At 38.6% G+C, this 13,413-nt stretch overlaps 1 protein-coding gene across 1 annotated transcript in view; it reads right to left on the minus strand.

Moving 5' to 3' along the window:
• Positions 1 to 13,413, minus strand: part of camk2b1 (calcium/calmodulin-dependent protein kinase (CaM kinase) II beta 1) — a gene marked incomplete at its 3' end in the record, with an annotated part of 97,780 nt that overhangs the window by 45,537 nt on the left and 38,830 nt on the right. Inside the window, 6 exon segments of the mRNA XM_014011170.1 lie at positions 999 to 1,082; positions 1,183 to 1,305; positions 2,939 to 3,033; positions 3,180 to 3,263; positions 4,960 to 5,062; positions 9,892 to 9,964. Of these exon segments, the coding sequence (XP_013866624.1) occupies positions 999 to 1,082; positions 1,183 to 1,305; positions 2,939 to 3,033; positions 3,180 to 3,263; positions 4,960 to 5,062; positions 9,892 to 9,964 (562 nt within the window).

Raw genomic sequence — 13,413 nt, forward strand, 5'->3', positions numbered from 1 at the left:
TTCATCGTTTTTTTTAAAAGTTCAACTTGTTAAGAATTAACAAAAAGCTGAGCTGGAAAAAAAGCCTGACACGGTAGGAAAATGAACTTAAAATAATGTGTAACAACGAAAGTGAGCCAAACGAAAGGAAACAAACTAAGAAAAACCCGAAATGTGCAACACGAAGTGTGAACCTGAAAGAAATAGACCAAAAAAAGGAGAAGAAGAATGCTAGAAGCGTGGAATCTTTACACATTTACGAAGTGTTTATTTACAGCTCGAGGTGATAAAATAGCACTGCATTAAAACATTCAGTGAATAGATATAAATGCAACACTTCATTACTGTAATAAGCACACTTAAATTAAAGTGAATAACAAAATGTTTAAAAATCAAATAGATATTTCATTTAGAAAGCTAATAAAATAAAATAAAAATCAACTTTTGTTCTTAGCAGCGCTGTCTGATCCCATTAATCTGCTTTTATTTAATGATAAAACAAAATGTGCTGCTTCTCCTTTAAATGCTCCGACAGAATAAAGATGTCTCCAGTTTTTGTTTTTCTGTCGTCAAAGCTGAACCTGCACGTCAAACCTTCTTGGCGTCCATTTATCTTTGAACGTGAAAAGCCAGAGAGAATTGGTTGAAGCTGGTGGCACGTTAGCCGAATGGTGCAACATTTGCCCCGGGGCCACCTGTGTTTCTGTTTCCAGCTTCCGACGAGCTGGTATTTGAGCCGTGCCAAGAGAGGCCGAAAGCAGCGGGGGTGAGACTGTCATGCTCCAATGGCTAAGCTGTTATATCCACACGAAATGTCAGCAATAAATCAGCTGTTCGATAACTTCAAACCTCAGCTTTAGTTTATTTGTTTCCACAAACTAAGACACTGTTTGGAACCACAGAACACCAGAGAGGACATTAAAGAGAAAAAGATGAGTTGAAAAAGTGATTTTATCTCACATGAGAGCTTATTAGAGGAGAGAAGCTAAATGTAGGAGAGGGAAAGTGAGCAAACAGACCTTGAGTTTCCTTCTGGCATTGAATTTCTTCAGACACTCCACGGTCTCCTGTCTGTGCATCATAGACGCCACTGTGGATCGTTGCTGGGAAGAAAAGGAGGAGAAAATAATAAGAGGAAGAAACCTGGAAACTTTTTTTTTTTTTTTTGCGGTGCAGCCATCCTTCAGAGGATGGGACACTTACGCAGACCCATGGGTGCTTGAGGGCCTCCTGAGCAGTGATCCTCTTGGCTGGGTTGATCGTCAGCATCTGGTTGATCAGGTTTTTCGCCTCGGGGGTGACCGTGTCCCATTCTGGGGATGGAAACTGGAGAAAAAGACAAAACAAACGGCTTCACGTTCTCTGGCAGAGCTATGACCTATCGCGCTTTTAAATCCTTCTTTTCACATCTAAATCACTCAGGAGGACTGCAACGCTTTGGCCTGAATTCCTCCTTACTGTAACTCCACCAGGGCTACTACAGCCCTCCTACAGCGAGTTAAATTTAAGATTTTAAACACTTTTTAAATGTCACTTAAAATAAACTTTGAGACGAAATTCACAAAAAACACAAATGGGGAAAAAATAACAGCTGGCGACACTTTTACCCAAATGTTTATTGTAACACAGAACAACGAGCTGCAAGAGGAAACCAGTAAATTATATATATATAAAAATTAGCTAATTATTTTAATATTTGAGACAAATTACAATGATCCTCCTCACAATGTGTTAACATTTTAAGACTTTGGAAAGATTAGTTGAAAGCATTTTAAGGCTAATTTAGGCATAACTTTTGGATTGATTAATTCACTGCCTTTTAAGACATTTAAGGAGCCACTGGAACCATAAGCCCCGCCCCGTTTCCGAGCTATGTCTCAGATCAACTCGTTTTGAGGCTGTCTCTTTAAATCCAAAAGAGGCACTTTAAACCCAGACCCCATTCCAGAGCAGTCCATTCAAGTTTGATAGAGAGGTTTACGGCTATTTGGCTGTGCAGAAACTTTTTATTTATCTTTTTTACTTTTTAAGCCCCGCCTCTTTTCTGAGGCATGTCTCAGATCAACTCGTTTGGAGGCTGTCTCTTTAAATCCATAGGAGGCGCTTCAAACCCCGTCCCCCTTATAGCTTCCAGAGTGGTCCATTCTAGTTTGATAGAGGGGTTTACGACTATACAGCTGCTCAGAAACATTTTATTTACAAGTTAATTCAAAAATGTTAACAAAGGGAGCCTTGTCCATCCAGCCTTATATATTGGAGTCAGAGTCTGACCCAGAACCAAAGACTGACCCAGAACCAGAGGAGAATGAAAATGACCAAATTTTAGTTGGTAAGTTTAGACCTTTTCTGGCCGTTCCGTCACAAAAACTGTGACGTAATAGTTCAAAATAGTTCCAAACAGAATATAAATATATCTACGCAGCACCAGGAGAGACTAAATTAAAATTTTTGCAGTCCTAGAGACTCCATGTCCACAACAAAACGTATTTAATGACTAAAAAAGTGGATTTTGCAAATGACCCCTTTAGGAAAAAATAATTCTATAAACCACAGTGGTTGTTGTTTGTCTTCATTTGGTGACTCCACATTGGAGAAACGATTTTAACCAATGGTTCATTGGACATTTTTAAAGGGTATTTGGATTCTTTTGTTACTTTTTTACACATTTTATGTCCATAACAAAAACATTGTCAGAGTTCAGACCAGGTCAGCCCAAGAATGGTCCCCAGCTTCAGAAACTCTCAACTCATAGAATCGTTTTGTGTCTAGGCATGAGTCAGTCAGGTTCTTCTCTTTATTTGGCATGAAGTTCAATGTGATCTATGGTGAGACACCACCCCCATCCCCACCCCACGTCCCCTAAAATATGAATGAGGTGACCGAGTTACGTAACCAGTTGCCAAAAAAGAAAGAGGTCAGCAGGAGTAGGGAGGGCATTACGACGGAAAAGGAGACTCACATCATAAGCCCCAGCCTTGATCTGTTGGTACAGCTTGTGCTGGTCTTCGTCCCAGAAAGGAGGGTAACCCACCAGCAGGATGTAGAGAATCACCCCTGAGACACGCACACACAGAATAAAACACACACACAAATGAAAATATTAACTATTCTTTGTCAAGTTTCTGTTTTTTGGTGTGTAACCATTGAGGGAACACCATATGCAGGTTGTGCATGAATGAGCGCGCTCCTCTACAACTCACCACAGGCCCAGATGTCCACAGGTTTGCCATATGCCTCCTTTCTCAGTACCTCAGGGGACAGGTACCCCGGTGTGCCAGCAAACCCTGCAGGAAAAAACAACAACAATTGATTGGCAAGCTCGGGGCAGTGAATCGTGTTGCTGCTTTCCATGCATGAGCGTGAATGAAAAGATAATCCTTCGTAAGCCTTAAACTGTTGGACAAACAGTGAAGGGAAATCTTCAGGGTCTAAAGTCACTGCATTGTGAAGGAGAGCTGAATGTGTTGTTTGACAAACGTCACAAACACACAGATTTGTATCGGTGTTACAACTGCCAGACTCATCCAACTTGGTGTTTTTTTATTTACTTTCTTTGCACATTAGTCTTGAGTACAGTTGGCAACTCTAGGGGCAAGATGCCACGTTGATTGGATGATCTCCATCATGTGACCAGATCCTTCAACAACGGTCTACAAACTAATGAGGAAATAACTTATGTGTTGTAAATGTTTAAGGAATGTATTAAATAACCATTTCTATCAGGTAAAGTGCATTATGTTTAAGGTGACTGTGTCGTGTCATTCAAACCAGATTGCACTTCAATTAAATCACAGTTAATCATAAAAATACATACTCATGCAAAATACATTATCAAAATATATCCTAGTCCTCCTAGGAATAAAACAGTATGTGTGATGCATTTAAAAATCAGTGATAAACAGATTAAATTTCCTTCATTTGAATAAAGTTATTTATACCCAAAATAAAATATATGGTTGCTGTTTTAATATCTAAAAATACTAGAAATGACTTAAGTCACCAAAGCAGATTTTATAGTGGCTGGGACTGCTTAAAAACAAAAACCATTCCTAAAGAATGGCATTGGCTACATACACTCTAACCTTATTCTGCATTGAAAATAGAATTTATTAAGAGTGGAAAACAAACAACAAACTGAAATCAGCAGTGCTTTGCGTCATCGTGGAGCTCCGTAATGCTCCGTGATTTCGGGTTACGACAGAAAGTCTCAAACGGTGCACTAACAAACTGTAAATCCTGTCTTTGCTTTAACCATTAAAATTAAAAATAACATAAGTTTTTAGATTTTTGTAATGGTTATTTTTCCAGTTTAGTTTTAAAACAAAAATACTAAAAAAAAGTAAACAAAAACACCCAATTACTTGTTTTTATTTTTTCGTTTTATTTTGAAATGGAAAAACTAAAGAAAAAACAATACATGGATGTTTTTAGCAACATGCAAACAAATATAATCAGATGTCTCAGTTATTTACTACTTGTAAATGTATGTTTTTAGCCTTTATAAAATCAAGAAGGTCCTGATGAGAAACTATCGTATTCCAGGCATTGGCTCAACAAACCTTTTTTTTAATTTAATAGGCTCTAAACAGAGACTGGATTATATTTTTGAAGAGCTTTTTATTTTTTATTATCATCATGAACCCTTGTAACATGCATGTGAAATTCACCCAATCAACTGTGTAGACACTGAGTATGGAATCCTTTTATCCATTTTGTATTTTTAATGTATTGCCTTGAATTGTTATTGTTGTGCTAAATGGCTTTTTATTATTTTTAATCATGCTTTTTGCCATATTTTTAGTAATTTTTTAATGAAAGTAACTTGCTGATTTTTATGTATTGTTTTTATATCTATAGGACCTTGAGGGACTACAGATGAAAACTAGCCTCCAAGGCTAATTCTGGCATTTTCTGTAGTATACACGGTCCCTTCTTAAATAAACAAACAACAACAACAACTCCTGCATGTAGTGAACCTACCAAACCAGGCCTGTTGATCCCCCTGCACCTCAATGGCCAGGCCAAAGTCAGCGAGCTTCACTGCAGCGTTCTTACATTTGCTGGCGAGGAGCAGGTTCTCAGGCTGAAGAGAAGAAAATGAGAATAAAAGGTTATAAAAGAAAAACAAAAAAACTAACATTTTTACAGTTCTTGTAGAGTAAAAGGAGCAGGTGGCTATGCATGCAAAGTTTGCAATGGGGTTCAACACATTCTCTCTAATGCATTCAGCTCACACAAACTGAATTTAAAAGACACATGGACATGTAAAAGCTTTACAGCAGAACTTAGGCCGTGTTTCAGCAACATGTCTGCATTTCCTTTCTGTCCAAGACTCGTGTGATGAGTGGAGGCTCCATAGGCTCCATCTCTGTGGCCTACATAACGCAGCTAGCCTCATTATTCTCTGTCAGAGGAGAGCTCTAATAATGGACATATATCCCCACTGGTCTCTGCTCGCTCTCACCTCTCACTAAATCATTGCATCTGTAAAGGTATCTGGCAGCTTTGACAGGCGAATAAAGGCCACTGGCAGGAAATAACACAAAATAGACTGCGGGGTTACTTTAATTGGTGTCCAGTGTACTGCTAATACCAGCATAACTAATAGTTTTATCTACATAAAACAAATCAGTTAGGATTGGATTAAAATGGTTATCAAAGTAATCTATCTGTTTATTTAAACCATTTCAGTTGATAAATGGACATTCAGACTAGGCTTACTAATATATATAACAATTTATATCACAATAGACGTGTAATATCAACAGAAAACATGTCCGATATAATATCAATAATTTCATTGGTTATTAACTGCTAATGGTTGATAACTTTCTGATAAAATAAGATAGGACCTCAGCTAAATAATACCGGGAAAGCTAAGATTCACCTTCATAATAAAAGCTTCAACAAATGTCAGCTAAAAATAAACAGTGTTTCTTTCTCCTTCTTGTCAGCACATCTGAACGATTAAACGCTAGATTGTTAGACCGATCCACCATCGTAGGGTTAATATGAAATTACTTAGCGATTTAGGATGCTGTTACACTGATATGAGGCATCTACAAATTGAAGACGGTGTCAGTACGATGCCTAAAGTCTTGCAGCTAAACAAGGTAAGCCAGCAAAAGTCTAATTAACTGTATAAATTAAAAAAAGAACAGAACAGCTCGAGAGGAAATTGTGGATAAAAGAGGAAAGGTCACCAGTTTGACAGGATTTCAGATATTTTAAGTCTGACAAGAATCAGACCGATGTTGTCTAAAACGAATCAATAATTATCAATACAGACCGAAATGAAACTCTTATATTGTGATAAGTTTTACAGCCATATTGCCCAGCCCTACTTACTGACACCAGTTTGTCCACAACAGTTAAACTGAACTTAAATGTAATGTTTTAATTATATTATATAATATTATATTTTTTAATTATAGGAATTTATGTTCAGCATTTTGGTTTTGCTCTTTTACAAGTTGAGTTGTTTGGTTTTACAGCAGGTTTGACTCCCAAGAACGTGTATTTATCTCCAGTCTTGGTTAGCGCTCGTCATTGTGTGTTTAAAAAAAAAACTATCTGACCTAGACCAATGTGGCCAACTTTACTACGACTTATAATAAAGATTCTGAGCTGAAAGTGAGTTAATATCTGACGGGCAACCCTTGCATGCACATGATGACAGTGAAACCAAAACTATAAAATTCAAAGGTCAGTCAGACCTTTTGAGCTCTGCTGCCATTATGAAAGAAAACATGTTCTTACTTACATGTTGAGAAAAGAAGACTTGTTTTATTTTTTATTATTTCACGCAATTTATTGTTTTTATCACGACTGGTAGCAAAGATAGAAGAGTATTTTGAGCAAAGCTAAGTGATGGTGAGGGCTATTTTGTGGAATATATTAGAACATGAACTCTAATAAAGTATAAGATGCAGCGTGAGCGTTGTCGACCTGGCAGTTTTCATAATAATAAAAAGTTTCTCTTCACTTTTAGAGACTAAAGTGAGACTCTTAAGATCTAATTTGTTTAACACGTCTTCCTGTACTTCTAATAAGCTAATTAAGCAGTTTCCTAACTTGGATGATGGTGAACAACAGCAGTGCAGGTAAAGTTTCTAAACTGAAAGAATGAGGACATTATATTTATAGGCTACACTTCTGTCACTGCCTCCGCTGCACTGCAGTAGCATCAGTCCGCATCCTCTGCCTTCCTTTCATTGTTTTCTGTCCTCCACTCGTTTTTAGAAAGTCAAAGGAATAATATGCACCTAAAGCAGAGATCATTAAAGGTGTACATTTTTCTGCATTGGAGCCCAAAAGTAAAAGAAGAAAGTCACTGAAATAGTAATCCTAAGTCTCCGTGCCTCATGCCATCACATTCTCCTGGCTCTAACGCCTGGTTAGGCCGTTTTTTCTTTTCTTTTGTAAACTGGGGAGTTACAAGCTGCCAACACTGCAGCAGAAAGATAATCCGTGAAAATAAATGTGGGTGGAATTCATGATGAACCAGCGGCTGCCGTCAAAAAAAGGTGCGCGCATGCGACGCAACGCAACGAGGGCACATTCAAAACGTTCCGCAACAAACGCATCTGGTTAATCCGAGTGCACCGTCCGTTTTTTTTTTCTTTTTTTTTTTTCAGGCAAATACAGTCGAACGTAAACACAAAGCTGTGACGATGAGCAGCTGATTTGGTTGAGGAGGGCAGAGAGGGACTGTGGCAGATGACAGGAAAAAAGGAAAGCAGCATTTGAGAGCAGGTCATGAGTGGGTGTCTGAAATGGAACGATTCCCAGTCCCGGATTTCTCTTTCTTCGTGTCTATTTATTGATCTGTAAAGAATCTGGAGATGCCGTGGCAAACCTGTTTACAGAAAAAGAAGCTGGGATGTAGCGCTGCATTGCTTCGTTTCAAAAGGACTGCTGCAGTGCCGAAAGAAAAACCTGCTGGAATTTGTTTCAGATTTGCAAAAAAAGAAAAACGCGCTAAATTTTTTAGGCCGTAGTTAGACTACAGTCAAGTTAGTTTAGTTGCTTTAACACAGAGTTAATGCAGGTTTCAGTAAGTTAAATTTAAGACCTTTTAAAGACCTTATAAGACCATTAGGAATGACATTTAAGACCAAACCAATGCATTAACAGAAACATTCAAATGGTCACTGAAATTTAAAATAGAAAGAATATTTAATTTTAATACAACACTATATTATTTTAATGAAATGGTCATAATTCAGTCAAGTCTCATTGAAAACACACTTTTCTATGTTTAAAACACAAGCCGTGGACACGACTGAACTAATTTGTTGTGTTGCAGGTGAACATGCCGCTGTACGCGGGGGGTTTTAACAGCAAAGAGGTCGAAAACATGGAAGTAAACTGTGCCATTTTTTTGCCTGCAGTTATCACAGGATTTGTAGTTTAACGTGTACAAAGACCGGTAGCAAACTTAGCACTTCATGAAGCCAGATCACATCAACCTCTGATTACAGAGCTTTACTCTATTTATGCAGCCAACGCTTCTCAGGAATGATCAAAAGTTAAAAAATTAAGATCTGAGAAAAGTACATTTTAAGACCTTGGATGAAAATCTGGGCGTTTGTAAGACTTTTTTAGGCCTAAAATTTAGATTTTCAAATTTTAGAAATTTTTCGACTTTTTAAGACCCGGCATGAACCCTGTTTAATAGCAGTGTTCCAAAAAACTGTAGGCAGAACCCTAAATAAGACGGCATTTAACCTGAGTTAAACTTTAATACTTTTCTATTAGGTTAACTATTATCTGAGGAGCAGCTCATTAGAGGACAGTTTGTTTTTGCTGGCACCAACAAAAACGACACTTCACTCTGTTATCATCCCACTTGCCATATCCTTATTCCTAATTTGAGGGCTGGTGTCAGTCGGGGTGTCCTCAGTCATCACACTATGACCTATTGCATGAAATGCTCTCCAGTGCATGGGTGTGAAACAGGATAGGTGCGTGAGCTAAATAAAGACTTTGACACAACAGCCCTGATCAACACAACACGCCTTTGCTGGAACGCTGGGACTGACATTTGCATAGAGGTCTACACAACAAAGTGCATCATGCAAAACAAGAGGCAACACACAGGCGAACGCAAAACACCAGCAGGTACAACACAGAGCAGTTACAAACAAAATGAAAACAGGTTGACGTCTAGCTCCTTGTTGTTTCACATACAGATCGTATTAAATTAGTTGCTATAGAGAACTGAAAGGCATCAGCAGAACCCCCGAGTGCACCGAGGGCTGTGAGGATAAAATGACACACTATTCATAACCAAACAACTCTAAATTTATAATTGGCCAAACTTAAAAATAAAGCTCTTACTACATAAAACCAACTTCCCATTCTAATCTTTTACAAATGAAAATAAGCTGTGGCGTTCAGGTCATCTGGTCATCTATAAACCTCACAGGATATCTGATGATCAATAGACAAGTTTCTCTCCGTCAAGTAAATGAAGCAGAGCTGAGATTAAGTGGCCCCTTGGCCGATATTAAATTGAACAGCTGTGCAGCGACACAAATCCTGTTACAAAAAGGTTACATAGCAGACGCATTGGTCGGCTAGAATGACCTGCATTGCAAGCTTGAAATTTCTGAATGCTTGAAATCCTTATCTGCTTAGAATGATGTTTGCACAAGAAGGTGGCTGTAAAGAGCTGGAGGTTCTGGATGGCAGAGGAAAGCTGAAGTCCAGCGTGCAAGAACTGCTTCGACAAGGCCACAAGTTTGGACCTAAGATCATTTAAAGTTGAATTTCCGCAGCCCTTCACAACTCTTAGCAAGCGACATCCCCGGTTCCTCAATCCACAGAGTACAGAGAACACGAGCACAAACTCCACTTACACAAAAACACAACTCTGAGGGGACAGCCAAGCAATTTCCCATCACTCACCTTCAGGTCCCGGTGCACCACGCCCATTTGATGGCAGTGAAGCACTGCCTCCAGGATCTGCTGGATGCAATGACTGCATGCAAACACCAAGGGGAGGGAGGGGGGCGCATGTTAGTCTTAGCGGCGCTACAAACCCGTGCACAGGCCAGGGGAGAGCAGAAAGGGGCAGTAGGTGGTGGGGGAGGATATGAGGGAAAATACAGGGACTGAAAGGACTCTTCTGTTGCCAAGCGTCCAACATTATTGGTTTAAACTGAGCCGCAGATAAGAATTAAGGATTTTAAAAAACACATCTAGTTAAAGGTTTTGTTAAAATGTTTTGTTATTGTAACGTTGTCTATTATGTCATAAGGCTAATGTTAACTCTAAGGTTTTGGTAGATAGATGTGTGGAAGTACAAAGGTGCTCTGCAACAGAAGACTCATTTACATTAGTTTAATCTTCAACAATTACCTGTCATTTATAATCTTTGTATTTTTAAAGACTATATATGTACATATTTGGCTGCAGAAGCCCTGCTGCCAGTCATGTTTTACACAGCAGGCCCTGGACGATGAAAGAGGGATGTGATCCTTTTGGTTGGCCACGGGGGGCACAGAAAGCGTTGAGTGAGGTAAGTGAAAGACTGAGTCAATCGATAATGTTTGAAATATGCATCTGTGGTGGGCTCTGCTGATACAATTACACAATCTGGTGTTTGGAAACCACCCGACAATAAAACCAAAACCCCCAAAATCCAAATAACAGCGGGAGAGAAACTGAAACATAACTGAGGTGTGATTTTACGCAGAGACTAGACAATAAATGGAAGGGATAACAGACACACGTGATGAGACAGACGATAAATAAAATAAAAAATGTGTAGCGCCATGTTTATTGTCTGAGTCCAGCTGGGAAATGAGTAAAGCTGTACTGAACACATATCTGGACTAACCATGCTCCAGTGCTTCCTGTGCACTGACATTATCACATTTATTTTGTTTGTTTTATTGATTAAATTCAAATTCAACTGTTTATTTAAACTTTGTTCCTTGAGGGTTTGTAGATGAAACCTTCATCTGTGGTGAAAATGTTACAGTGTTTAACTCTATTGATCAATAAGACTAAGACAATAAAACTATTTCAGATGTCCTTACGATACACAGTATGTGTATAAACATTGTGCTACAATGTTTTGAGTTAACAAACACTAGCTGTAAAAAGTTTTTTTCCCCCAGGGTGACAAACAATACTGATAACAGTGCTGAGTTGTATTAATTGCACACTTGAAGAAATTTATTCTGTTTATTACTGATTTTTAAATGCATTAGTTTTATTTCAGGGAGAACTAGGACATATTTTGCATAATTATCTAATTTTATGATTAAACTGTGATTTAGTTGATCCGTTTTGAGCAGCTTACGTCACCGTCACCTTAAACAGAACGTTCTTATGATTAGTTAACACACACCTTAAACGCAGCACAGTTATTTTCTCATCAGTCTGTAGAAATGTTTAAAGGATCTGTTCACTTGATGGGGAGGCCGTCCAATCGATGCGACAGCTTGCCCCTTGGAAGTGGCCAGATCCAGAAGAAGGTGTTTATATTTGGCTGCAACTTCCTGATTTGGAGCCAAAACCTAAGGCTGAATAAACGGTCCGTATTTTGGTCCAGCTGTGGTATTGTATGGTTGTTTTACTTGCATTTAAAATTTAAGTCTAATTCTGTATTTGCTTCCTGGATCTGACTTACACCAAAGTAAAAAACGTTCTTTTCCACACTTATTCTTTGAGACAGGACTGGTTTATTTGGCAACTATTTGATTTAACTGGATCTTCATCAAGTTGAATCTGATGAAGATCCAGTTTGGATCAAAACATTGTCAGAATGTGTGCAGGCATTACTTTATTATTCCTGTTTAATTAAAAACTACCATATGGGTATAAGAGTAGAATATTTCAGGACCACCCGTTTGCTTCTTGTCTTTTTATGTAGTAAATTCAACTTTCAAAAATACTAAAATTTCTCCTCAAAGTCATGCAACTAACTGTCTAACCACCAATCAAACTGTATTGGATCCACCAAAACAGCCTGCTGTTTCCAATTTTATCATGTTTTTTTCAGAATGCTTGTTGAGGGAAGCTTTTTTTTTTAAACCTTTTATCTTGTTCTTTCAAATATCAAGTTAAATCAATCAACCCATCAATCAGGGAAGACGTACTGTTTACCGTAAGAAAATAGCTCAAACTGAAAAATAAAAACCAGGGGTCTCATGTACAAAGACTTGTGTGGATTTCTTACTGAAACCTGACGCACGGTCAAATCCAGAAAACAGCGTACGCACAAAAAAATCCAGATGTATCAAACTGTGCGTACGCCTGAATCCACGCACATTGCTTTTGTACATCATAATTAACGTGGAACTGAGCGCAGGTAAGACACCTCCCCTGACACGCCTTCATTAACATATGTTAAACAGATTCAAATTACTTACTGCATGTGTGAAGGACATGTTGTGATCCCTGCGCGATCAGAAATGATTTATAATGTCATAAAAATAATGAATTTAATATAATGTGAGTGAGAAAAAAATCCTAAGTAAAAGTAGGAACAAAATATGTTTATCACGCAAAGAACGAGTGATTGTGTGTCGGTGTGTGTGTGCGCGCAAACTGCTGTGTTGCGCAACTGACTCATCACTTTGTGCACGACTTTATTACCATAATTACTGTAAACACAGAGGAACTTAAATGTTTGGTAGAACATAGATCTTTGTTTATTTAATAGCTGATATTAAGAAACGAGTCTCTGCGTCTCAGTAGAGTTCACATGACGTGACGTGATGTTGGAGAGTCCACACAAACACTGCGTGTGCCGCAGCCTTTGTGCTCAGTCTGTCTTTCTGTCTGTCAAGCTTTTGCTCTCCTACTTACAGCATTTTCACAAGTTGTAAAGTGTACTTCTACGTGTCATTTTGGAGAAATCTGCAACAACGTAAACGCAAAGTATGAAACATCACTGCCGGCGAGGGTGTGCACGCTCCAGAGCGCGACCATAACTCAGCCTTTAGAATCATATGGATGAGACGATTCCATTGGTCATGACTCTGCTTTGGGTGGACTGGACTGACAGTCCTGATGGGTCTGCCAGCTCCCTCTGGAAAGCTCCTGTGGAACCTCAGTTCAATCGCTGCTGCTGCATGTGCACGCGTGGCGCACGCGGCTACTCACTGCGTGGCGCTCCCAGAGCGCAGCAGTGCCAAACTAAAAATGATTTTTACTCAAAACGGCTGATGAGCCACTCGTCATCAGAAAATTCTATCTGTTTATAAATAAAAGCTCTGCGTTTTACACTATTATATCCTCCAGTAAGGCTGAATCTGTTCCTGTTAAATGTATTTTTGGCACAACTTTGCGTGTCCCTTATTTAACTGCATCCATGTGGATGTAATAATTGTTAATAATGTGGATGTAATAACTGTTAAACATGTGGATGTAATAATTGTTAATCATGTGGATGTAATAATTGTTAATCATGTGGAT

Source organism: Austrofundulus limnaeus, unplaced genomic scaffold (assembly GCF_001266775.1).
Source record: "Austrofundulus limnaeus strain Quisiro unplaced genomic scaffold, Austrofundulus_limnaeus-1.0 Scaffold77, whole genome shotgun sequence".
Taxonomy (NCBI): Eukaryota; Metazoa; Chordata; class Actinopteri; order Cyprinodontiformes; family Rivulidae; genus Austrofundulus; species Austrofundulus limnaeus.